Source organism: Gracilinanus agilis, chromosome 2 (assembly GCF_016433145.1).
Source record: "Gracilinanus agilis isolate LMUSP501 chromosome 2, AgileGrace, whole genome shotgun sequence".
In the NCBI taxonomy this organism is placed as follows: Eukaryota; Metazoa; Chordata; class Mammalia; order Didelphimorphia; family Didelphidae; genus Gracilinanus; species Gracilinanus agilis.
In genome coordinates, this window is record NC_058131.1 from 314,265,336 (window position 1) to 314,292,322 (window position 26,987).

At 37.2% G+C, this 26,987-nt stretch overlaps 1 protein-coding gene across 1 annotated transcript in view; it reads right to left on the reverse strand.

Moving 5' to 3' along the window:
* GARNL3 (GTPase activating Rap/RanGAP domain like 3) overlaps positions 1–26,987 on the reverse strand; it is a 160,786-nt gene that overhangs the window by 4,263 nt on the left and 129,536 nt on the right. The window contains exons 23-26 of the mRNA XM_044664210.1: positions 16,391–16,498; positions 12,367–12,485; positions 10,054–10,189; positions 2,329–2,544 (exon numbers count right to left, since the gene is read on the reverse strand). Of these exons, the coding sequence (XP_044520145.1) occupies positions 2,329–2,544; positions 10,054–10,189; positions 12,367–12,485; positions 16,391–16,498 (579 nt within the window). The remainder of the gene's footprint in view (positions 1–2,328; positions 2,545–10,053; positions 10,190–12,366; positions 12,486–16,390; positions 16,499–26,987) is intronic.

A 26,987-nucleotide genomic window follows, 5' to 3' on the forward strand; every position in this document is an offset into this window, starting at 1 on the left:
ACTATTCTACATTTTCTCTTATCAAGCACCCAGCCCTTGCCTGCTTTATACAAATGACCTTGCTTCCTACCAGACTGAGAAAACAGAGGGCTTCCCTCAATTCCTCTTTTTTTCACATCTCAAAATACATCTACATCTTTACCAATCCTCTACTTTGTTCCTATTTTTTTGAGTAGAAGTGGCTTTTTTATTTACTGAGGCCTAAACCTTTCTGTCTTGCATCTACTCCCATCTCTGGGGAAGCCTGCCCTGCCATTCAGATATTTTCTCGTTTCTCTTAACTTGAAACTCTCCTTATCTACTACCTCTTTCCTGGAAGCCTATAAGCATGTGGAAGTTTTGTTCGAATTTTTTTTTAAAGTACACCTTTCACTTGACTTTTCCCCACCCTCAGATTGTCACTGCTATCCAATAACTCTTCTCTCTGTGGCTACTAAACTGCTAGAAAGAGTCACCTATAGTCCTATACTCATTCCCTTCCTTTCCTAAGCACTTACTCACTTCTCAATCCTTGAAGCCTGGCTCCTATTCCCAATACTTGATTGAAACTGCTCTCTCAAATGTTAACAATGAGCTCTTACCTGCTAAGCCTGACTGCCTTTTTTTTTATTAGTCTTACATCCTCCTTATCATGTCTTCACCTTTTGACATTAAGGACTGCTTCCTCCTCCTCCTCCTCTTCCCTTATATTCCACAATACTACTTTTTCCTTGTTTTCCTTCTGCTTCCCTGACCACTCTTTCTCCAACTTGTTTGCTGGATTATTATTAATTTCTTACCCCAAGACTCTGTCCTGGGCAGGCCTCTCACATCTCAATAACCAATCTTTATCTTTACCCTGAATTTAGGCCTCCTTGCATTCAATTCAACAAGCAACAATTCAGCAGCCTGTTGGATACTTCCATCTGGATGATCATAAAAGCAGGACTTATCAACTTTTGCCCTGAATCCAACCCTTTCTTCAAAGTTCCCTCTTGTTTTTAAAGGTACTACCACCAAGTGTATGTAACCTTGAAGTCATTCTTGATTCTTTTTCCTCACCCCTTCTGATAGCCAATCAGTTGACACATATCATTGATTTTAAATTCACCACTCCCTTCTCTTCCTGCATACAACTATATGCCCATTTCATGCCCTGGTAACCTGGCACTTGGTAGAGAGGTAGCATGGTACAGTAGACAGTACAGGATTTGGAGCCACAGAACCAAAGTTCAAATTCCAATTCTGCTTTGTGATCTCGGGCAAGTCATACAACCTCTTGTTCTCAGTTCTTTCCGCCTCTGATAAATTAGAGAGTTGGTCTCAGCATCCTTTAGGGCTCCCTTCTAGCTCAGAATCTGTGGTCATACAACTTGGACATTTGAAATAGGTGCCTAAATGGTGCCCCTGTTTTCAGATTCTTCCTTTCTTCAAGTCATCTTCCAAAGACATAGGACTGACTCTTATTTAAAAACCTTCCCCAGTTCCCTGTGTGTCTGTAGGGAATACAAACTCCTCTGCTAGTTAGTGAAGGGCCTTCATAATTGGGTTTCAGCCTACCTCTCTGGCCTCATTTCATATTTCTTCCCTTCACACAACTGTGTTTCTGAAAAACTGGATTTCTGACTTCTGCTTCCCAAACTGAACAGCCAATCCCTCACCTCTGACCCTTCCTCCAAGCCTGGAGAACACTCCTTAATATTCTTCCTCTCAGAATCCTTAAGTTCCTTCAAATTGCAACTCAGGTACTTCCTCTGGGAGGTCTTCTTTGAACAAATGATCATTAATGGATCATTATTTTAAAGCTCAAAAGAACCCTAATAATCTCTTAGTCTGGCTCACTAATTTTACAGATTGAGAAGGAACTGAGACCCAGGAAGGTTATCTTGTTTAAATGCCTTATTTTACTGATGAGAAGATGGCAGACTCAGGGAGGATAAGTGACTTGTCTAAAGTTATGAGGTGACCTTATATGACCACAGTGGGATTTGAATCCAGATCCTTTGACTACAAATCTAGAGCTCTTCCCATTGCATTCTGTTAATGCTCTCTCCCTACACCTTTCAACCCATGTTGTATTTACCTATCTGTGAACATATTTTGTCTCCCCAGGAGAAAGTAAGATCCTTGAGGGGCGGACTGTCTTAGTTTTGTCTTTGTTTCACAGTACACAGTCACTTAAACATGGTAGGCATTTAATAAACATTTCCTGGGTTTAATTAAATTAGCTTTTTCATGAGAGAAATTCACCTTTTTACCCTTTATTCACAGAAGCATGACTGATGTTAAGAAGGAAAAAAACTGGGTAGATTAAGAAAATAAAGATGCTGAAAATCCATAGAAAATTACCCAGAAGTTCTCTTCGTGTCCTACTTGCTATTTCTTTAATTTCCATCCGAGAGAGAGATAAGGAGTGAGTGACAGGAATGGCTGCTATGCCAATCCCCACTGAAGTTGGGGTAGTGATGACCTTGGGGACTAAAGGCGACTTCAGAGGTCTCTCAATGCTTCTGCCAACAAGGTTTCTGAGAGGAATCTTGTAGAGATTTTTATATGGAATATCACCTAAAATATAATTAGGTAAAAGAGAGACTTAAATAAATATATATCTTAAATTAAAGTAACAGACATTTCAGATAAACACAGTGTATGGGCTAAATATTTTAAAAAGAAAGACTATCACTAATATAACACTATCATAATTATTTTCTGAGGCTTGAGTTGAATGAAAATTAAAAATGAGACTTCTTTATGGTGTTTCAGTTTCTTCTGATAAGATTTTCTAATTCTTTAACATTTTATTTTTTCTGATTTCATGTAAAAAACAATTTTTAACATTAAAACAAAGTTATGAGTACCAAATTTTCTCCTTTCCTTTCTTCTCCTCTCCCTGAGATGTTAAAGAAAACACAGAACCAAAAAAAAAAACCTCACAAAAAAAGTAAAAATTAGTATGTTGTGATCTGCATATAATATTGCTGTTACTGTGTACAATGTTCTCCTGGTTCTGCTTATTTCACTTTGTATCAGGTCATGTAAGACTTTATACATCTTCCTGAAAGCATCCTGCTCATCATTTCTTAGATCACAATCATATACCACAACTTGTTTAGCCATTCCTTAACTAATTAATGGGCATCCCTTCAATTTCCAAATCTTTTCTACCACAAAAAAGAGCTGCTACAAATATTTTTGTATACATAGCTGCTTTTCCTTTTTAAAAAAGGATATGTGCCTAGTAAGTGGTATTGCTGGGTCAAAAGGTACGCAGTTTTATAGCCGTTTGAGCATAACTCCAAATTGTTCTCCAGAATGATTGGCTCAATTTATAACTCCACCAACAGTGCTTTAGTATCTCAATTTTGCCACATCCCCTTCAACATTTGTCATTTTCCTTTTCTGTCATATTAACCAATCTGATAGGTGTGAGATGGTATCTCCAAGTTGTTTTACTTTGTATTTCTCTAATCAATAGTGATTCAGAGCATTTTTCATAGTTTTGATTTCTTCATCTGAAAACTGCCTATTCCTATCCTTTGACTATCAAATGGGGAAAGATCTGTATTTTTATAAATTTGACTCAATTTTCTATATTTTTGAGAAATGAGGCCTTTATCAGAGAAATTTGCTCTAAAAATGCTACCTATCCCCCTTCCTCCCTCCCCCCACCCCCAGTGTTTGCTTTCCTTTTAATCTTGGCTGCATAGGTTTGGTTTGTGTAAAACTTTTTACATTTAATGTAATCAAAATGATCCATTTTATATCCTGTAATGCTTTCTATCTCTTGTCTGGTCATATATTTTTCCTTTCTCTATAGATCTGATAGGTGAGCTATTCCATGTTCCCCTAATTTGCTTATGATATCACTCTTTATATCTAAATCATGTACCTATTTTGATGGTGTCAGATGTTGGTCTATACCTAGTTTCTGCCTCATTATTTTCCAATTTTCCCAGCAGTTTTTGTCAGATAGTGAGTTCCTGTCCCAAAAGCTGAGCTCTTTGCCTTTATCAAACATTAGAATACTATGTACTGTGTAATGTGTACCCAATCTATTTCACTGATCCACCACTCTGATCTCTAAGCCAGTACAAGATTGTTTTGATGATTATTGTTTTGTAATACAGTTTAAGGTTTGGAACTGCTAGGCTACCTTCCACCTTCCTATCAACTAAAGAATCATTCACATTTTCTAAGGTTTTGCCACTGGCTGTTCTGGGATTGTGTTGATTCCTAGAGTCTATTAATGAGGCCTTTGTATTTCTTATTATCCAGTTGTGTGAGAGACAGTCATTCCTTCTTGGGTGAATGGATCTTGTTGTTTTCGTTACTGGTAGATGTTTCACATTATTATGAATTGGGACAAACTGGGCTTAAAGTTCTTGGATCACCAAAGTGCTTAAGGTGGCACTCTAGATTCTTCAAAGTAGAGCTGCCTCAATAGTGCATCTGCCCATGTATTCTTCTGAAAGGAGACACAATGGTTGCAAAATGTGAACTGAGTGAACTGTCACAAAAAATGAATTGCCACTGACTAATCTCCAGGACTGACTGAAAGAGTGTGCAAGATTGGACAGAGCACTGGATTTTGAGTCACAGGATTTGAATTCAACTCCTAGTTGTGTTGCTGTAAGCAAATCAGTGGCCTTTTCTGGGGCTATTTCCCCATCTATAAAATAAAGGGGTTTGATGAGGTGATCTCTGACTGAATTTAGTGCTCTTTCAAGCTGATGACCACGGTTTTTAAATGGTACTTTTTAAACTAACAACTTTTTCTAGATCTGGTGGTTGCATTCAACTATCAATAACATGAAAGAAGTCACAGGAAGGCAAATGGGAAATACTATTCATGAAGGGGCGACATAGTTATGCTATCAGGAACAATGCTGCAAATGGCCTTTTCAGCTCCCAAGATGGTTTCTCCGAACTGTCCACAGCACCTTCTTCCCTCATCTTCTTAGATGAGGATCTTGTCTCATTCTTTTAAAAACTCTTTTAAACTTCCATCTTAGGATCAATAGCAAGTATAGTTCCAAGGCAAAAAAGCAGTAAGGGCTAGGCAACTGGGGTTAAGTGACTTACCTAGGGTCATACAGGTAGGAAGTGTCTGAGGTCAGATTTATTATATTGCAAATTTTATGGATGTGAAGTGCTACGAAATTCCCTCCCTCACATATTTTTGCAGATGCATTCAGATCAGTAGTCATCTTTTAGGGGAAAACAAAACATGAAACATGCAGCTTGATGAGAGTACAAAGAAGTATTGGCAAGTATGTTTATTAGCCTAAAAACCATGGCAGGCCAGCCATTTTATTCGTTGGTCTTCCTTCATTGTTTTTTCCTCCTCTTTCTTCCTCTCAAAGTAATTGCCTAAGTCTTATTCTAGTAGGGGAAGATCCTTGCAAAACCCTGGGCCTGTGTTGACTGATCTGATTCTCCCAGTCCTGGGAATGTCTTCATTCATATTTGTTTTAGCATTTTGCTATAGCTTGAAGCCTATGACTCCTCTCTTGTATTTGAGGTTCAGTGAAAAAGAGGCTTACGCTGGGCTCCAAGCCATTCTGCAGAAGGGAGTACAAAAGTAGCTTATTATATTTCTTCTTTTTTAAAAAACCCTTACCTTCCATTTTAGAATCAATACTGGGTATTGGTTCTAAGACAGAAGAGTGGTAAGGGCTAGGCAATGGGGGTTAAGTGACTTGCCCAGGGTCACACAGCTAGGAAGTGCTTGAGGCCAGATTTGAACCCAGGACTTCCTATCTCTGGGCCTGGCTCTCAATTTACTGAGCCACCCAGCTGCCCCTGCTTATTATATTTCTTAAACCAGTCAGGATCCTCTTAAGTAGGAAACCTGACTAGTGATCAGAGGAAGCATGTTTTATTTGATCATTTTTTTCCTTTTTTTATTTTTCCATGTTTCCATGATTAATTTTCTTTCTCTACCTTCTTCCTTTCTTGCTCTAAGAGCCAACAAGCAATTTCACTGGGTTGTACAAATGTTATCCTTTGATACCTATTTCCATATTATTCATTTTTGCTATAGAGCCGTTTTTTAATGTCTAAACCCCAAATCACATAACCATATATACATGTGACAAGTGATGTCATATGTTTTGCTTTTGCATTTCTACTCCCATAGTTCTTTCTCTCAATGTGGTTAGCATTCTTTCCCATAAGTCCTTCAGGAATGTCCTGGCTTGTTGCATTGCTACTAGCAGCAAAGTCCATTACATTGGATTATTCCACAATGTTTTACTTTCTGTGTATAATGTTCTTCTGGTTCTGCTCATCTCACATTGCATCAGTTCATTGATGTTCTCCCAGTTCATGTGGAAAGCTTCCAGATCATCAACCCTTACAGCACAATAGTATTCCATCACCATCAGATACCACAATTTGTTCAGCCATTCCTCAATCGAAGGGCATCTCCTCATTTTCCAATTTTTTTGCCACCACAAAGAGCGCGGCTATAAATATTATTGTACAAGTCTTTTTCCTTATTATTTCTTTGGGGTACAAACTCAGCAGTGATATTGCTGGATCAAAAGGTATGAATTCTTTTAAAGTCCTTTGCATATAATTACAAATTGCCTTCCAGAATGGCTAGATTAATTCACAACTCCATCAGCAATGCATTAGTGTCCCGATTTTGCCACATCCCCTCCAACATTTATTACTTTTCTTTACTGTCATATTGGCCAATCATTAGATATGAGGTGGTACCTCAGTGTTGTTTTGATTTGCATTTCTCTAATTATGAGAGATTTGGACAACTTTTTTTTTTTTAAACCCTTACCTTCCGTCTTGGGGTCAATACTATGTATTGGCTCCAAGGCAGAAGAGTGGTAAGGGTAGGCAATGGGGGTCAAGTGACTTGCCCAGGGTCACATAGCTGGAAGTGTCTGAGGCCAGATTTGAACCTAAGACCTCCTGTCTCTAGGCTTGGCTCTCAACCCACTGAGCTACCCAGCTGCCCCCTTGGAAAACTTTTTCATGTATTCATTGATAGTTTTGATTTCTTTATCTGAAAACTGCCTATTCATGTCCCTAGCCCATTTGTCAATTGGGGAATGACTTGATTTTTTTGTACAATTGACTTAACTTCTTATAAATTTGAGAAATGAGACCTTTTTAAGAGGTTTTTGTTATAAAAATTTTTTCTCAATTTGTTGGTGATTAGTGGTCAGAGGAAGTATGTTTAAATAATTTATCAGTAAGTCATTACTAAGAGTTTATTTATACTGTGCCAAGTAATGTGGGGTGACACAAAGCTACATCAGAAGACTAAGTCCTTGACCTGAAGGTATCACTGATACATAGAATCTTGGGTATTGGGAGTTACCTCTCTCTGAAAAAGCCTCCTAAGGCTTTGTAGGAGATCCTCTAAGTCAGGGATTCAGGGATTCTTAACTTGGTCAGGCTAAAAAACCATGTCATGTATAAGCATCAGTTGAAGATTTATCCTGAAGAAGAGAGAATTTGGGGGGAATATAATAATTGTCCTCAATCTTTAAAGGCTTTTACTGTAAAAGAGGGATAAGGTTTGTTTTAAGACTAATTGTGCATAAGTTACAGGAGAGCAGATTTCAATGCAATATCAAAAACTTTTTTTTTCATGTATGGACCTTTTGGGCAGTCTGAGGGAGGAAGGAGGAATCCCTTCTCAGAATAATGTTTTTAATATCTGAAATAAATAATCATAACAATAGCTACCATTTATATAGTGCTTTTAGGTTTGCAAAGCGCTTTACATGTTAACTCATTTGCTCCTCAAAATAACCCTGTGAAATAGAAGTTATTCTTTTCCTCGTTTTACACATGAGTAAACTGAGGCAGACAGAGGCAATATGACTTGTCCAGGGTGACATAGCTAATTAAAAGCTGATGCTGGAATGAGTCTTTCTGATCGTAGGTCTGTTACTCTATTCAATGTGCTATGTAGCTGCCCTATAAATGATGTACATAGGATTACAAAGAAAGCTAATTCTAATGAAATAGTTATCAAAAGACAAAACAAAATGCAATCAAATTCATATGCTTTTTGTTAAGAACCCCTAAATTAGTAGATTCTCACCTGGTGAATTCATTATTCTGGTTACTTTTTTAAAAAATTTTTTTATAATTTTTTTTTTAAACCCTTGTACTTCGGTGTATTGTCTCATAGGTGGAAGATTGGTAAGGGTGGGCAATGGGGGTCAAGTGACTTGCCCAGGGTCACACAGCTGGGAAGTGGCTGAGGCTGGGTTTGAACCTAGGACCTCCTGTCTCTAGGCCTGACTCTCACTCCACTGAGCTACCCAGCTGCCCCTATTCTGGTTACTTTTTAATGGACATATGCCATGTAGACTAACTAGAACTGGATATGGTATTTCATATGTGATCTGATGAGGTTAGGGCACAGTAGGACTATTCACTATCTCATCCTCATTACTATATTTATATATTATTGCAGCCTGAAATAACTGCCATTTTGGGGAGGGGGTCTTCACACTATGAGCTACTATATTAAGAAATATGTTGGGGGCAGCTGGGTAGCTCAGTGGATTGAGAGCCAGGCCTAGAGATGGGAGTTCAAATCTGTTCAAATCAAATCAAATCAAATAGGTTCAAATCTGACCTCAGACACTTCCCAGCTGTGTGACCCTGGGCAAGTCACTTAACCCCCATTGCCTAGCCCTTACCACTCTTCTGCCTTGGAACCAATACACAGTATTGATTCTAAGATGGAAGGTAAAGGTTTAAAAAAAAAAAAAGAAAAAGAAATATGTCTGCAGTCCATTAAACCCCCAAGTCTTTTCCCCCATATGAATTGCTGCCTGCCTACATCTAACCCATCCTCTGCTTGTGCAATTGATTTTAATTTTATTTTTTACCAATTATATGTAATAATTTCCACACAAATTTTTCCAAGTTATATGATAGAAAATATCTGGAGAGACATCTAGTTTGTCCTATCAAGAAAAATGACTTTTATGGCTATGAAATCAATATGGTTGGCAAAAAAATGTAACAGTTCACTTAATAATTATTTTTTTGTAAAAGTAAGGGAAAACATGGCCTCAGTTTCTTAGCACACTTTTCAATTTTTAAATCCTTTTAAAATCTAGCTCAATCCCATATACCTGCAAGCTTCTATTTGGTCATTGTTTAGGAGGGTCATCCATAGCCTGTGTCCTATCTCCTGTAAACTGTTCAGGAATGCAGCCACTAGGTGAGATTGTAATTCTGGACCAGTTCATGAGGTTTTTGCTGTTATTGTTTTAAAAAACCTAAAGTCAATATAGTCAACCTCTCATCACTTCCCCTTCCCTATTATACAGACAAACCCACATTACCATGCGGATTGCAACTCTTCCCTATTTCATATATACACAGCCTTCAATTCTCATGTGACATCTATTCATCTTTTCCCCTTAAATTCTCCTGCTGGTGTTTGCTGTAACCTGATTTCAAATTAATAAAAAATTTGTGGACAGTAGTGGCAGGGAGCAATGATAGGGAATATACCATTATGTCCTGGGCACTGTGCTAAACTTTAGAGATACAAAAAAGAGGCAAAAGATAGTCCCTGCCATCAAGGAGCTCACTGTGTGACCTTGTCACACTAATCATTTAACAACGCTCTAGACAACTTGTTAAGGCCATCAGAGGCAGCACAGATGCTATCCTACATCAACAGAGAGAATTTCTTTATCCTATGCCAGTAAAATGTCTTCCTCCCCCCAAATAGGGACAATAAGACAGAGAACTTAATGTACTCATAGAGAACACCTTGTCCAACTCTCTCATTTTGTAAATAAAGAAACTGAGGCCTGTGCCAGTGAAATGATTTGTTCAAGGTCAAACACACGGTGTGACAGAACAGGGATTTGAATCTAGATCTTTTGACTTCAAATCCAAAGCTCTTTCCCCTACATGTTCAGAACATCTTGTAGCTGTGGCTTTTTCTGTTTCTAATCTAGAGTGACTTTAAATCCTATGAAGAGGTGATGGCAGAGAGAGGTATCCTATTTTTAAAAGACTATTTTTGTAAAACAGTTACGAGTGAGCATGATAGGAAAAACAGTACTTCACCTTCTCCCAGGGAAGAAGGAAACACTGGAGTCTCACGGCCTGTGGGTGTCTGAGGAGAATTGTGGGCACTGGCATCCTTAGAACTGCTGCTAGACGAACTGTTCACTGCTGCTGCAGCTTTGAAGTATATATCTGACTGGAAAGAAAGAGCACAGGTTTGTGGAACTGCTAAGTATTCCAGGTCTTCCCTTTATTCCTCCCTGAAATCTAGATAATTTCAACTTTCTTTATACTCTCATTACCCTTTCTGTTCTGCACAGGCTTGTTCTCTTACACATTACACGTTGTTCCTACTATGTGCAAGGTAATGTGCTGGGCACTAGGGAAACAAAAATGAATGATACTGTCCCTGCCCTCAAGGAGCTTACAACGTCCTGGAATTGTACTCAAATAGGACACTTGGTAGAATGTCACAGATGCAAAGGAAACATTCAGGCTCAGTGGGAAATCTGAGGTGGTAAAGAACAGTTTTCTGGGGATGGTGGAGAAGTTCAAGAAAGGTTTCATCGAGGAAGAAGGTCTTACAGATAAGGATTTCATTAAGTTTTATTGTTTCCTTCTACTTGCCTTGGTCCATATATTTTTTTTTCTCATCTAGAAAGTTATCCAATTTATGTGAGATAGCTAAGTGGCACAGTGGATAAAGGACTTGGAGTCAAGAACCAAGTTCAAATCTTGCCTCAGATCTGTACTAGTTGTGTGACCCTAGGGAAATAATTTAACATTTCCAACTCTCAGTTTTCTTATCTGAAAAGTGAAGGTAATAATTCTGTTGTGAGGATGAAATGAAGTAACATGTACAGAACTTTGCAAAACTTTAAAGTGTTATATAAATGTTAGATTGTTGTTGTTATTATTATTATCTATTTATGCTTAAGACGTGGAGACTCAAATCCCATCTACTTCATGCTATTTTCTTGACTGTCACCACATTTCTGCATTACGCCATCATATAATTACTTGTATCCTTTAGGTTTTTTGTTTTTTTTTTTTGCATGTACTGTAGCTACTATATAGAGGACTAAAGTTTCCAAAGAGGGAGTCTAGAATCTGGAGACAAGGTTAAGAAGTCACTTTGGTTGGGGCTAACAGATATTCATATAAAGAGATGAGGTCAATCGTAAGTGGAAATTGTCACAGGAAAGAAACCTACTCTGAGACGGTTTGTAAATATGGCCATTAGGGACAATCTAAAAATTTGGTCAATTTCAATGTAAAGAGGAATTGTAATCTAATTGATTGCAACATTTATGTACTGATGCACTGTTGTGAAAACAGAAACTTACAGAGATTGATAAAGAATTGATAAAGGAGAGTTGAAGAGTAAGGAATTTAAAATTATTTTCTTTATTTTTTTTTAATCACTTACTTTCTGTCTTAGTAACAACTCTATGACAGAAGGGCAAAGACTAGGCAAGTAGGATTAAGTGACTTGTCCAGGGTCACACAGCTAGGAAGTGTCTGGGATCAGATTTGAACTTAGGTCCTCCTGACTCTGGGCCTAGAGCTCTATCCATTATGCCACCTAGCTACCCCACTTTCCCCTGTTCTTCAGGAGAGAAAGTGCTTTGGATCCTCAATGGCAGTGTTGCTTGTTTAGGTAGCCTGGTGAGCAATTCTTTAAGCTCAATGGAAATAGTTTCGAAAACACCTTGGCTTTAATTTCGTCCTTACAAAGATTCTTCCCTTCTGCATGTGTACTGGAAACCAAATTATAGATTGAACATATTCTGTGAAAGTGACTGATTGCTCATTCTTGTGTCAACTATACAGCTCTTACTGTTGGTTAACACACTGGCATAATGGTTTAGTTTGCTTAGAATAAATGGATTCTCTAAAGCCTGATCATCTCTGGGTGAACTGATAACATCTTCAAGTTTCTGAATTAAAGACCAAACCTTGGACTGTGAAAAATCTCAAGGGGCAGCCACCCCATAAAGACATCCTGGTCTGAATTCCAATTGATCAAGCCATCTCAGTGCAACATATAACTGGACTGTAGGGACTGTGTCTTCTACTTCTTTTGTTATCTCTTGGTCTACTCCACATGGGTCACCCAAGGACTCCTGTTTTTTAAGTCTCTAACCAGCAGACTTTATTATCTGAACTTTTCCACCCTTTCTTAAAATTTAATAAACGTATTGATTTTAAATTCTACTTCTAATATACATTCCAACTTGACCATATGGTATAATGACAAACATTTTGTTCCGAGTGACTTGGTTCCTCTCCTTTTGCTTGGTAATTCATACACAGAATATCACAAGTACACTGCATTAAAGCCTTCTGGACAAAGGCCCAAGTTCTACTTACCCTTGAAGCCACAAGCTGAAGTTGAGGCACAACAGCTGTATGGACTAAATTTCCATTCACCACCAACCGGATCTCAATGGAATCAGTAGTAAAGGCCAGAATGTATGGAAAAGCACACACTACAAGGTAACAATAGGCATTAGTTACAAATGCATTGGTTTCACTGGTGAAGAGTGGTATTATTTCTACTGTGATTTCTTTTACATATAAGGATTATTCACATGCCAGGAATACAGATATCTAGGAGGAAGATCAGATTCATCACACGGAGAACATATAGTATTTAATTCAACAAACATTTACAAAGTTTCAACAATGTGGTAGGCCCCTAAACTTCTAATGAGGCTATAGAGAGGAAAAATGACACAATCAGCCCTCAGGGAGATTATAATCTAACATATATTGCTAAGTAAGACACAAGGAAGAATGTGATAGGGGTAAAAGTGAAATAGAGACAAAGGGGCCTAGGAAAATGTAAGGAAGGAAAGATTTTCAGCTTGGAAGAATGGATAGAATATCATGGAGGAGGAGGCCATACTTGAGATGGGCTTGAAGAAAGAGAGGGATTTCAAGAGATGGGGATGTGATGGGAATATATTTCAAGAAAGGGGGATGGCCTATATGAATTTCCAGAGGATAGATACTGAGTATCTTCAAGGGAGAAATGAACAGTAATTCTATTTCTTTTACCTTTCCACTTGTGCTTTTTATTATGTTCGCTCTTGATTTAAAAACAAAACAAAACAAAACTCTTACCTTCTGTCTTAGAATCCATGCTGTGTATTGGTTTCAAAGCAGAAGAGCAAGAGTGCTAAGGGCTAGGTAATGGAGGTAAAGTGACTTGCCCAGGGTCACTTAGCTGGGAAGTATCAGGCCAGATTTGAACCTAGGACCTTCTATCTCTAGATCTGGCTCTCAATATAGTGAGCACCTAGCTGCCCCTCTTTTTTTCCTGACTCTTGATGGGAGTTTGTTTTCATAAGTACTCATCTCTAGCATCTTTAATTTCTTATTCTCTACTGACTCCCACTAAAATCTTAAAATTGTATTGTATTGGATGTGTAGCTAGCACATGACCAAAATATAATGTTGCTCCTCTGGATTAGTTCTTTGTCTAAAGCAAATGATCATTAGTATGAACAAGTCCTCCATTTCCCTTTCTTTATCTTCTTTTCCATTCATCTTGGAATCCTTGCTCTCAGTCTCATCAGAAAACACTCATCCTCATAGCTCCCTATCTTGATTACCTCCTAGAGATTGCTGGCCTTGACTTCTGAACTACTCATTACTTGCTTCTTTTGATCCCTAACTGTGCTTGGACCACCATCCTTTTCCAAGACGTTTTCCTAAAGCAATGATACCTGTTTAGCCTTAAATAGGTCTCCCTTATCTTAAAAGATTCGACATGCCTTCTCATCTATTTTGTCCCCTCTGGTCTATCTCCTTATTTCTCCCTCCTTTAGTTGCCTGAATGGATTTACATTCATGATCTCCTTTTCAATACTCATTCCCTACTATCTGCAATCTGGGTTTCTCAAGTATCACCACCAACTTTACTCTTTCCTAATATCTTAAGTCTTTCCATAGTTCTCATTTTCCTAGATGACTTTAAAGCTTTCTTTTTTATTTCCTGAAATTTCCCCTATGCCACTGACTATTCCTTCTTGGTTCTCATTGTTTCTCTCTTCTAAGTGTCCTTGATCCCTTTTTTCCTCTTTTTAAAATCAAAATCTCCCCTTGATAAGCATATTCACTTTCATGACTGGCCATCACTTCTATGATCCCTTCCTCTCACTTAGGCTTCATTCTGTAACTGGCTTTAGAGTATTCTGCCTTTATTTCAAACTTACTATATTTGTACTGAAACTTATTTTTCCCTCTTAAATGAACTTCCCTTTCTATCCCAACAGAAACAATGTTCTCTGACTCAGGCTTGAAGCTTAGTAGCTATTTTTAACTTCTTTCTTTCATCTTCTACGTCTGAACTGTCTCCTGATTGTCAAATTTCCTTTGTAGCAGAAGTATTAAATGCAGGCCTGATCCTTCCTGTGTGTAGCTGAAACCAAATCAAAATGTAATTGGGAAATATTTTTAAAAATAAGTAAAAATGCAGTAGGACATAGATAATGTTACTATGGGCTTATTAGAAATCAAAATGTGGCTCATGAGATTCCTTATGTGTGGTTTAATGGCTACTGTTTCTATTTGAGCTTTTTTAAAAAATTTTTTTAAAAGAAAAATCCTTACCTTCCATCTTAGAATTGATACTAAGTATCATTTCCAAGGCAGAAGAATGGCAAGAGCTAGATCCCTGATGGCAAACCTATAACATGCGTAGCCATTTTCGATGACACATGGCCACATGAGGCCGCATACCGGGGATGAAACATTTGCTGTAGTGTAGTGTAGACCCAGAGGTCTGTAGGCCACAACAACTGCCACTAAGCAGGTAAGTTAAATAATTAGTTTTTGGTTTATTAAATACAACCATATATCACAATTATACATTTTTGTTAATTAAACTATAAATATTATGAAATTATGGTTTTTTTCTCGAAGTGACACACCACCTGAGTTTGGCAAACTTTTACACACCAAGCTCAAAAAGTTGCCCATTACTGGAGATAGGAAGTGTCTGAGGCCACATTTGAACCCAGAACCTTTGTCTCCAAAAAAACCAAAAAAACCTTTTGGCTCCCCTGAGCCACCTAGCTTCTCCCCTCTATTTGATTTCGACACCACTGCTTTATAACTTCTTTTGGATTCATCTCTTGCTCTCCAGTTTCAACTTTCATCCCTTTTTCTTTCATTTCAGTCTTGTCCATCCATTTGTTCTGATGTTTTAACACAGAGCTCCATTTTTGTAGGAAAAACTGAAGAAGAAAACTCATAGTTCTTTCTTTTGTGATTTTTGCACTGAAATTCAAGCCTTACTGTGGACCACCTAGTGACAAACTACTCTAATTACAAATGAAATATCAAAAGGAAATAACCTTTGAAATGCTAGAAGACCTACATCCAGAGTGATGAGAAGAAACATCCGACTTCACTTAAGATAAAGATATTATTTTGCCAGCACTTATGGTTTAAGGTTCTATATAATATCTGCCCTTTCAATCTTGGAGCCACACTGGGCTAGTCCCTGTCCAGCAGATATGTCCTGTGCTTTCCTGCCTCTGTGTTTTGCTAATGCTGTTTTCTATCACTGGAATGGCCTTCTTCCACCTGTTGAGTTACTAAAACCATTCTTTAAAACCCAATTCAAATGCTATCTCTGAGCCCCTAGTGCCCTGCTCTGATATTTTCTGGTATTTTTATAAACTATTTGTTACATCCCCATTGGAGTCCCCATTTGAAGGCAGATATTTTATTTTCTAACTGTATTTCCTCCAGTGTCTAACATACTGTTCTGCACACAATAGATACTTTAATAAGTATGGTTGTTGAATTGAACCAAATTAAAATCACAGAATTTTGGAGAAGAAAGGATCTCCAGTCCAAGAAATCCTGGTCTTAGCTGAGGTTAAATAGCATAATGAATGATTAGCAAGTGAGGGAAACCCCTTAAGATGCTGACATACCTTGGGGGCAGCTGGTTGGCTCAGTGGATTGAGAGCCAGGCCTAGAGATGGGAGGTCCTGGGTTCAAATCTGACCTCAGATACTTCCTAGCTGTGTGATCCTGGGCAAGTCACTCAGCCCCCATTGCCTAGCTTTGGAACCAATACATAGTGTTGATTCTAAGGTAGAAGGTAAGGGTTTTAAAAAAAAAAAAGAAAAGAAAGATGCTGACACTCCTCCAGATACTCAAATGCTATGGCAGCTGGGAGAAATGAAGGCTATATGAAAGAGGATTAAAAGATGAGAAGGACTTTAGGACTGGCAGCATTTAAAGAACTCATGATTTCTCTTCTCATCCTTTTTTTGGATACAGTATAATTATTAAGTGAATTAGTGTGTTTGTGTATGATATTAAAACATTTAGAAATACTCTAAAGAGCTTATTGTGACACAGTTTTTCTTACCAACAGCATAAGGAACCTGGTTCCAACTAAAGTGGAAGTCTGATGCTGACGGTTGGATCAAGGGAGAGCCACCATTAAAAGGACACACCTTTTTATAATTGCAACTATCTGCAGTAAAAGAAAAAAATGCTTATTTTAAAAAAAGCGGCATAATAACCTGTTGCATGAAATAAAGTTGAAAACTTTACAACCTTTACAATGGGCCCATCATGGCCCATTTCATGATATTTCCTAGACAAGTCTGAAACAAGTAATATTGAAACAAATAGTTCTCAAAGATTCTTGGGAAGATAGTTTAGAAGAAATACACCCTAAATGGAAAATATCATTACAGTTCTTTCAAGGGGAAGAAATGCCCACCTGAAAAAAAGGCCAAAGGTTCCTGTTTAAATGTAGATTAATAATCCCTGTTATCTCTCAAGCTTTTAGAATTCTGTCATAGTAAGAGGAATACCAGCATGTTATTGTACATGAAAAAATAGACCTGAATATTTTTTCTTAAACAAAGTTGAGAATGCTTTAATTTCTTTTTGTGATTGGGTGCAATAGGGAAATTTGGGGTATGATATTCACTAGAGGGCTGGCCACCAAGAAATAATATTTTTTTGGTCATGGCGTCTTAAGAAGACCATCTACTAAGATGTGGAGTAATTATAATTTATATCAGTGATGGGAATGTCCATGCTAACAAAATCACAAATCTTCTGAATTAGTGAAGTATTTGGGGACATTATAGCCTCAACTCTAGCTCCAGTTCATAAGCATATATTTCCTTGACTATGCCAAACTCATACGGCAAAATGATTCATATTCCATCTCACCAAAAAAGTTCATGCCTAGACAAACCAAAGAGGCCTGTTTTGTTCTTTAGTTTGAAACGAGTGAAATGAAAGTAGGTTTCCTATGATTCTTTTAAAAATAGCCTTTATTTTATGATGTTGACTAAAGAAATAAAAAAAACCCCACATTTCCTTAAATAAAGATCTAAACTGCTAATATTTGGTTTCCAAAGCAGGAAAAATTGTTCTAAATTATCACAGGTAGCTAGCTACTGTATGCAGTGGTTAATGTTCCCTAAGTTGTATGCCATGGCCTTGGGTCAAAAGCAATAAAAGTCTGACCTCAGACTGTATTCTATTCAATTGCATTTAATCACTAAACAGGAAAATTCCATTTTCTAAAAAAAAGTATTTTTCATTGTCTAATATATTCTTAATATTTTTCACAGCTTGAGGCAGTTTCTATTTTAAAAGGTACAATACAGTAGTGCCATATTTATCTGGCATCATCTAGAAATGAACTAGTGTGACTTAATTTGCCAAATGTTAACTCCTTAAACACCCAAATTAAAATAAGTGTAATTGTTTAAGTAGAAAATATCCTAAAATGCATTGTGTACTTTCTCCTGTTAGGATAATAAAACAACAACAACAACAACAACAACAACAAGAACGATTCAAAGATTTGTGACCTCACTGTGGGTACTATCCCTTCTATTAACATACATTAAAAGTTTATTTTTGGAGATGGTCTTCATGAGTTGCTGTGACCAGAAGAAATTCATCTTGTTGACCAAATTTCTAATGATGGGGAAATAATGTATATATAGCATTATAGCTGATATTCATGATGATTATACAGTCATCAAAAAAAGGTTTTTATTCTCAGTTTTTATGTTGTTCAGTTGTTTGAGTCATATGTGACTCTTTGTGAGCCCACTTGAAGTTTTCTTGGCAAAGATGCTAGAGTAGTTTGCCATTTCCTTCTCCAGCTTATTTTATAGATGGGGAAACTGAGACAAACAGATGAGGAAACTTAGGGTTAAGTGACTTGCCCAGGGTTACACAGTTAGTAAATGTTTGAGGCCAGATTTGCACTCACAAAGATGAATATTTTTGACCCCAGCCCTAGTAGTCTATCCACCACACCAGCTAGCTGCCCCTCTTTAGTATTTACACACACACACACACACACACACACACACACACACACACACACACACACAATTTTTTTTCTTCAAAGTGTTCCTTTTACATTTGCTTTTGGGTCATTTGTCTCTTTCCCCAGAAGGTGGAACGAAGAGTATGCAGCTGTGACCTCCTATAACATCAATGACTGCATCAGAGGACTTCTGCCAAGTGGTTCTCTTACCCTCCAGCAAATGGTCATCTGACCCCTTTTCTTGGTAATCAGGGCATGTTGGCTTAACAGCAGAATCTGAAATATTTCTATCACTTGAACATTACTGACAAATCCGTCTTATCTGTGTCTTATAGCCACACTTGGATCTTATTGGTAGTTTTTTTTTGGGGAGTGGAGGAAAATATTAAAGAGTAAAGGCAAATATAAGACTTTCTTGCTCTAACACCTCAAAACTAATCTACTCTTAGTGATACTCTCAAATTTTTAGATACTCCAATGGCAGTAAATGGAAGGAATGATGATAACTACATCAGCTTGTTACAGATTTTTCAAGAGAAAAAGAAGTTATTAGTTCAAAATTCCTCACAAAATTTCTTGAAAGAGCTTCAGTTCACATAAATCATTTTCAAAAAGTCATCCTAAAGCCTATACGTCTAATACCTTATTTAATGTTTTAAGATAACTAGCATATTAAGTTTTGGGTCAAAATTTTCATAGGGAAGAATGACCTAGGACACTTTCTGTAATCACTGTACAAAATACTAATGTGCTTGAACTTTGTAGGCTTTTCTAATGAAGACTCTGACGTGATATGGAAAGAGCACTGGGCAGACCTGGGTCATGGTTTCAGTTTGGCACTAAAAGGCATGTAACCTGGGGGGGTAACTGATTTTGCTCCCCTTGGGCTTTTTCTTTAACTGCAATAAAACAGGAAGATAAGACTAGATAATCTCTAGTGATCCCCTCTGCTACTTCTATGCCTTGGAACATGATTTTATTCTTTTGAATTCTTATGGAGGTTTCTAGTTGTTTTTGTGTTTTTTATTATATATTGCTCAATATATGAAATAGGGTGGAGCACTGAATAGAGCTGCAATTGGAGTGAGGACAACCTAGGTTTTAGATCTGCCTCTGACACCATACTAGTGTAACCTTGGCCCAGTCACTTAACTTCTTAATGCTCTGGGCAACTTTCAAAGATGATAAGCTGCAGAGAAAGGAGGACTTTTGGAAAATGATTTGTGTGAACTATATAGCTGGATTGGCGAAGGGATTTCTTCATTTGGGAATTCTCTTTTTCAATAAAATCATAGGTTTAGCCCCTCTTCTTACTGCTAATCATATTTTGATGGATTTACAAGCTCACAGCAGTTGTTATTCTCTCCAGAGGTACAGACTATAATCATTGATATGCCTGATTCTTTTCCATGTCCTCCTTTAAATCTACTACTTGGTATCTATTCATCATGCTGGGCCTTTCCTCTTTGGGGCTCTGTGTGGATACCAATGAGAAACCAAGGCTGTTTATTCATCATCCCTTGCTTGGCTTACATTCCCCAGTCTACCTCCTTTTCTGGACATCCATCTCTTTGATGATATCTTTTATGCTCACAATACACCACTTCCTCCTTTTTGGATGGCCAGCAACTTTAATTTTGGGGGGAAGATGACATGTGGCCATACATTGTCAGAAGGAAGAATACTGATGTTAAAAAGATGAGCCTTTGTTTTAGGAAGAAGCTTGAGGTCACTAAAAGTACTATTCTATTTCTGTTCAGTTTTGGGCCCAATTCATTGACCATCTCTGGTGTCTGTCATACGTATACACGTACTTGTATTAATATATGTATGTTTGTACACACGCACACATACATACCATCTCTACATTGTCCCTCTAACTGTATGCCTTAATTTGGTAAGAGACATTCTTTAAACTTCGTGGACAGTTAGGTCAAACTTTTAAAAGTAATTATGAATCTAATTTAACATTCTCTGTGATGTTTGGGAGCTAGGGACAATTAGTAGAACATCACTGGCAAACAGTAGGATTATGATTTATAGGAAATCTCTCTTCCAATGGATTCTGGATTAGATGTCCTCCTTGACAGTGACATGCACTTTGCTGTGCATGTCTCCCTGGTTTGTTTTTTGCTTTATTAATAATTATAGGGTCAAAATTAACTCAGTGGTTATATCTTTCAAAGAACTGCATCATTTTGACATAGGAGAGTATGAACAAGCATTCATTAAAGGACTACTTTGTGTCAAGCACTGTGCTGGGAAGTAGGTACTCTTTTTTTATCAGTTACAAGGAAATGGAGGCAAACAGGGGTTAGGGGACTTAATCAGGGTCACAAAGAATAACTGCATATTTTTTTTTTATTTTAAACCCTTAACTTCTGTGCACTGACTCATAGGTGGAAGAGTGGTAAGGGTAAGCAATGGGGGTCAGGTGACTTGCCCAGGGTCACACAGCTGGGAAGTGTCTGAGGCCGGATTTGAACCTAGGACCTCCTGTCTCTAGGTCTGGCTCTCAATCCACTGAGCTACCCAGCTGTCCTTCTTAACAATTTTTGACAAATAGCGAGTTCTTGTCCCTAAAACTTCATGCATTGTTTTTATATATATATATATATAGCTCCAACACTGTGTTCTACAAGAAACCTTTTGTGATACCCCCTAATACTACTATGTTCTCTCCCTCTCTCACTCCCTAACTACCTTCTATTTAACCACTTCTCATATATTTGTATTTACTTTATTTTTAATTCTTTCAACTACCTTGAGAACTGATCCCAGTATCCTCAAAATTGTGTCACATCCAGCAGCATGGACCATTTCTGGGTTTTATGTGGTCTAGTTGAGTGGCTTTTCCTACTTTTTATTACAGTTTCTAACTCTTGTGGCACCCAGTGAACTATGATGCTAAAGCTCAAATGAGGTACCTCCATCGACAATACTGAAGAAAAGAGTTTGTTATAGAAATTCCAACAGATTTTCCCCAGTTTTCATCTGTTATTCTCCTAATTTCAATCTTAAATGCTCGTAGAATGATCTGGCATATGTTTGCCTTCTGCCAAGCTTTCTGTAAACTTGTCTTTTCTTCTTCTGCTTTCCTAGGTTGATGAGATTATACTTATAATATTCTACCATTTCCCCTTGTACAGTACTAGAAGTAGGTTATATTTTAAGTGAATGTTGTTTTTGGCTGATACACCTTGGCTTGGAGATCAAATATTTTCTGCTTGAGACTTTCTAATCTCTATAGGTCTCTTCATTATGTCAATTGATTTGTGGTGGTTAAATTTGCTTAGGAATTGTGATAGTCTCTATTAACTGTTTTCTTATCCATTTCTAATTCTTTGCATCAACATTCAAATTCAAGTTAGAGTTGTTCAATTACATGCTTTATCTTTTAATTTTAATTTTTCTAATTTGATATTAGCCTTGATGGTTTCTCTAAAAAGTCACTTGTCTTCATAATACACTTGCTTCAAAAGTGGCTTCTATATTAGTAATCAGTTACTTCCTACTTATTATAATATAATCAATTTCATTTTTTGGTGGGATGCTATTTGATGCTCACTATGCTTATTTACATCCTTCCTATTTTTGAAGAAAGAATGAATTATTGCACAGTAAACAGTGAGAAATGTGAGAATATCAGGGGAAATGGGCAGACTTCTATGAATTGCTAAAGCAAAAATAAGCAGAACTGGTAGAACAATATGCTCAATGATTACAACAATGTAAATTAAAAGAACACTAAAAGAAAGCTAATTTTGAGTATCTGAAAAACCAATGATGGTCAAAGAAAATGAAATATCTTTTTCTCTCTTGGTAGCAAGATGAGAAACTATCAGAGTACAATGTTGCAGATATTATACAATGATGTCACTGTTTCAAGTGCTTTTTTTTTCTTTGTTACAAGAGAAGGTTCAATTCTGGGGTAGAGTAGAGATGAGTTGGCACATCCCAAAATTACAGAAATGTGAAACAAGAGGTATTTATAAAACTTACTTGGATTATAAAATTGAAAATTTATGGGTATGAGGTCACTCTAGTCTTCCTCTTCTTGTTGAAGCACAACTGACTCCTTCATGACCCCATCTGTGTTTTTTTGGCAAAGATACTAGAGTGGTTTGCCATTTTCTTCTCCACCTCACTTTATAGATGAGGAAACTGAGACAAATAGGGTTAAGTGCCTTGCCCAGGGTCACACAGCTAGTAAATATCTGAGTTTGGATTTGAACTTAGGAAGACGAGTCTTCCTGATTCCAGGCTCTATACACTATTCACTGTGCCATCTAGCTGCCTACCCATCCTCTTCAGAGCTGAGAGGATTCTGGGAAAAAGTCAGAACCCAATTTTTGGGGAACTGAGCTAAAGGGCAAATAATCCAGTATATGGGAACTTAGGTACAAAGGTCACAGTGAATCTTCCAGTAAGAATAACTGCCTTATATGCCTCCTTAGTACAAGAATTGATCCCAGCACAAGTGCCTGTCTGTCTGTCTGTCTGTCTGTCTCTCTATTGAGATCTATTTATCATCTCTGATAAGGATGGCTTAGTTGATAATAAAGTAATGGGACACGGGAGATGATCTTGACTATTAACTTATAGCTGCTTCTCCCATGTGTATATGTGTAGTAGTTCAGTTATTAGGCTTAGGAGTTTGAGGGTAGGAAGCAAGGTAGGATGCTAATTCACTTTTCAGTCTAAATGACACAATATCAAATGAAGTGAAAGAAAACAAGTGTAATGTTCTACCTTGCTTCCTACCCTTACAAAATGAGCTGGAGAAGGAAATGGAAAATCACTCTAGTATCTTTGCTGAGAAAACCCCAAATTGGATCATGAAGAGTCACACATAAACATAACTGAAACAACTGAGTAACAACACAACACAAAGATACTGTGTGATCCTGGCCACGTCACTTAAGCCTCTGTTTGCCTCAGTTTTCTCAACCGTAAAATGGTAGTACCTATCTCACAGGGTTGTTGAAGATCAAATGGGTTAATATCTGTGAGATGCTTAGCAGAGTGCTTGACACATAGAGGAAATTATATAAATGTTAATTGTTGTTATTATAATAGTTATTATGACTAGTTTTTAGTACACTAAGACTTGTGGAACAGAAAACCACTATATTGGCTATTTCTACCAGCTTCCTGACATTCATACATTTGACCAGCATAATCTACATCTTCATCCAAGTCACTGATATAAATGTTGGAGAGAATAAGGCAAATGGAAGAGTCCAGCAGCATTCTATTAGAGACTTCTTTCAAGACTATATGTTAATACTTTAATTACACTTGTTCAATGAACTACTGATTTGCTGAAATATATTATTGTCCCCTATATCTTTCTATCTTGTCCACAAGGATATATTAACAGATTAATGTTAGCCTTGAAAGAAGTCTGTAGTAGAATGCCTAATTCATAGTGGAACAGGAAGCATTTCACTAACACCCTCAAGAAGTGACCATCTAACTTTTGTTTGGAGTCTTCCAATGAGAAGAAACCCATTCCTCCTTTTGGATAGCTTTAATTATTAAAATGTTTTTCCTTGCACCAAATCTAAATCCATCTCAATGTAACTTCCATTTGTTGAGGTCTAGTACCTCTACAAAATGTCAGCCCTTCAAATATCTAAAGACAACGATCATGCCACTGATGATCTTCCCTCCTTCCCTATGTTCTTTATTTGATCCTCATCTAACATCTGATCCCCATATGGCATAAGTTCTTCAGTGCTTTCACAATCCTGGTTGCCCTCTTCTGGACACACTCTATTTCACTTAGGTCTTTTAAAAAAATCTGGGGTCTGGAATTGAATACGTCACTCTACACTTGGTATTTTCTAGGGCAGAGTAGAGTGGAACTATTAGTTCTCTTGTTCTGGAAACTATGCTTCTCTTTATCTTAGGATATCAATTAGCAATTTTGGATGCCATTGAACACTGTTCATCCATATTGAGACTGTGATCCACTGATATCCTCAGCTCTTTTTTACAAAAACTCTTTTCTCAAGAGGTGGTGCCTTCCCTCTCCTTGGAGGTTGGCTGAGGTACTTGTCAGGTATGTTATAACTGCTGAGTGGAGAATTCTTTCATTTATGAGTTGGGTTAGATGGCCACTGAGATACTTTTCAGCTCTCATGTTTTGTGATTCTGTCTTGCCACACCTGTCCCATCTTATATTTCTTAAGTTGATTTCTCAAACCCAAATATAGCATTCTGTATATATCCCTATCAAATTTTATTGAGTTCTATTAAGTCTATATTTCTAAACTGTTCTATCAGGTCCCACTATGTCACTTCTCCTCAGTAAACTTCAGTTGCTTCCTATTACTTCCAGGATAAAGCAACAAAACAATGTAACAAAATCTTCTGTTTGGTGTTCAAAACCCTTCATTACCTAGCCTCTCGAGCCCTCTTTCCTCTCTTTCACCTCACCCCACTTTCTGGTTTTCTCACACTTTATTCTCTACCATGTACTCTTTAATATACTGGCTTCCTTACTGTTCCCTGAACAAAGCACTCCATTTCTCAGCTCTGGGTATTTTCTCTTCTCTCCCTCATGACTGGAATGATCTCCTCCCTCAGTGGCTCCTGTGGCTTCCTTTATGTCCCAATAGAAATCTCATCTTCTACAGGAAGTCTTTCTTCACTCCTCTTAATTCTAATGATTTTTAATTATTTCCTGTTTACTTTTTATGTTGTTTGTTTATACATATTTGCCTGCTTGTTTTCCTCATTAGATGGTGAACTCTTCAAAGGGAATGAGTATCTTTTGCCTCTTTTTGCATCCTCAGTGCTTAACACAGAGCTTGGCACAAAGAAGTTGCTTCAATCTACACTACATCATCCCAAATGTTAGATATCCTCCTAAACTTTATGTTTATCTGCAATCTTACTTGCAATTTATCTGCAGATTTCACAAGCCCATTATTTATATCCTTTCTCCATATGCCCAAGCAGAGATTCTAGTAACAGTTCCGCAAAGATCTTTCTCAAGTTGACATCAGCATATTAATGATTAATCCTTCAGATACAATATTTTAATCAGTTCTAAGTACACCTAACCTTACAAACATCTAGACCTAAGCATAGCATGATGGACTCAAATCTATGTCTAAAGTATCCCTGTAATCTACCAGTATATATTTTTTCATCTTCACCTGTGATTTCAGTGAGGAGATTCTCATTACTAATGCAGATGAACAATTATTTTGTACATTAGAATCTTAGAGAGCTGTTGGGGACACTGAGAGGTTAACTCATTTATCCAGTGTTAGATATGTATATGTCAGAAGCAGAATTTAAAGCTCAAGTTCTCTTGACCCTAAGGGGTGGGGGAAGGAGGGAGAGATCTGTCCACTGAACCAAGCTCCTTCTTCAATAATAGTAATAATAATGATGATTATAGCTAACTTTTATATAGTGCCTACTATGTGCCAGGCACTGTGCTAAATGCTTTCCAAATATCTAATTTTATCCTAGTTACCCTGTCAGGCTGGCTTTTAGAGTCAGTTGGGTGGTGCAGTGGATAGAATGATGGACCTGGAGTCAGGACAACATGAATTTAAATCCAGCCTCGGATACTTACTAGCTACGTGACCTTGGGTAAGTCATTTAACCTCTTAGCTTCAGTTTTCTTTCTTTCTTTTTTTTTTTTTAAACCCTTGTACTTCGGTGTATTGTCTCATAGGTGGAAGATTGGTAAGGGTGGGCAATGGGGGTCAAGTGACTTGCCCAGGGTCACACAGCTGGGAGTTTTCTTATCAGTAAAATAATAGCACTTACCTCTCAAATTGGTTTTAAGGGTCAAAATGATATAATATTTGTAAAGTGCTTTGAAAATCTTAATGTACTATATCAATATTATTATTATTATTATTATTATTATTATTATTATCTTTTAGTGAATACTGCTTCCCTTTCAAGGCCCTCACAAATTATCTTCTGAATGATATATTCTAGAACTTTGCCTTTTTCCTAGTCTTATGGTACTTTATTCATTTTCCAAAATATTTCAAATATTGCTGATAGTGGCTTAGAACCATACCTATCAAAATAAACTCTAAAATGGAGTGGTCACTTTCTCAGAAAGTTCTCATTTTCTCCTCACAACTTTTTCTTGGTGAGAATAAGGTCCAGAATTTCAAATCCATTAATTAGTTCCTTCTTCTTTTGAAGGATGAAATTATCATTAAGGCAAATCACAACATGAAAAGATCTTTTGGGTAGAGAGCAAACTCTAGTTAATTGTCTTGATAAATGAAGTCTCTCATTACTACTCTAATATGACTATGCCAAGTTTGTGATGTTCCTCAGCTTTCTCTTCCATTTATAGAACTCTTCTCCTCTAGCATCTTCTTGCCTTGTTGGCAGTCTAGGATCACTAGAATACTAACATCAAACATAAGAACAAAATTCAGGTCTTAGATGAAACAAAATGATTTTTTGTTCAGAAACTGTTGTTTGAAATAAACTCTTACTGTGAGTCTTTCCACTGGTTTGGGGGTTAGGCCTAGTTTAAATTTTCAGAGATCATGCTATTTCATGATTTAAAGACTAGAGGATCATTAAAAGCAGTTGTCTCCAGATTCCTTTTTCTTGTCTTTATCAGTTTCCTTGAGCTCTTCCTCCAGTTCCTTGTTCTTTT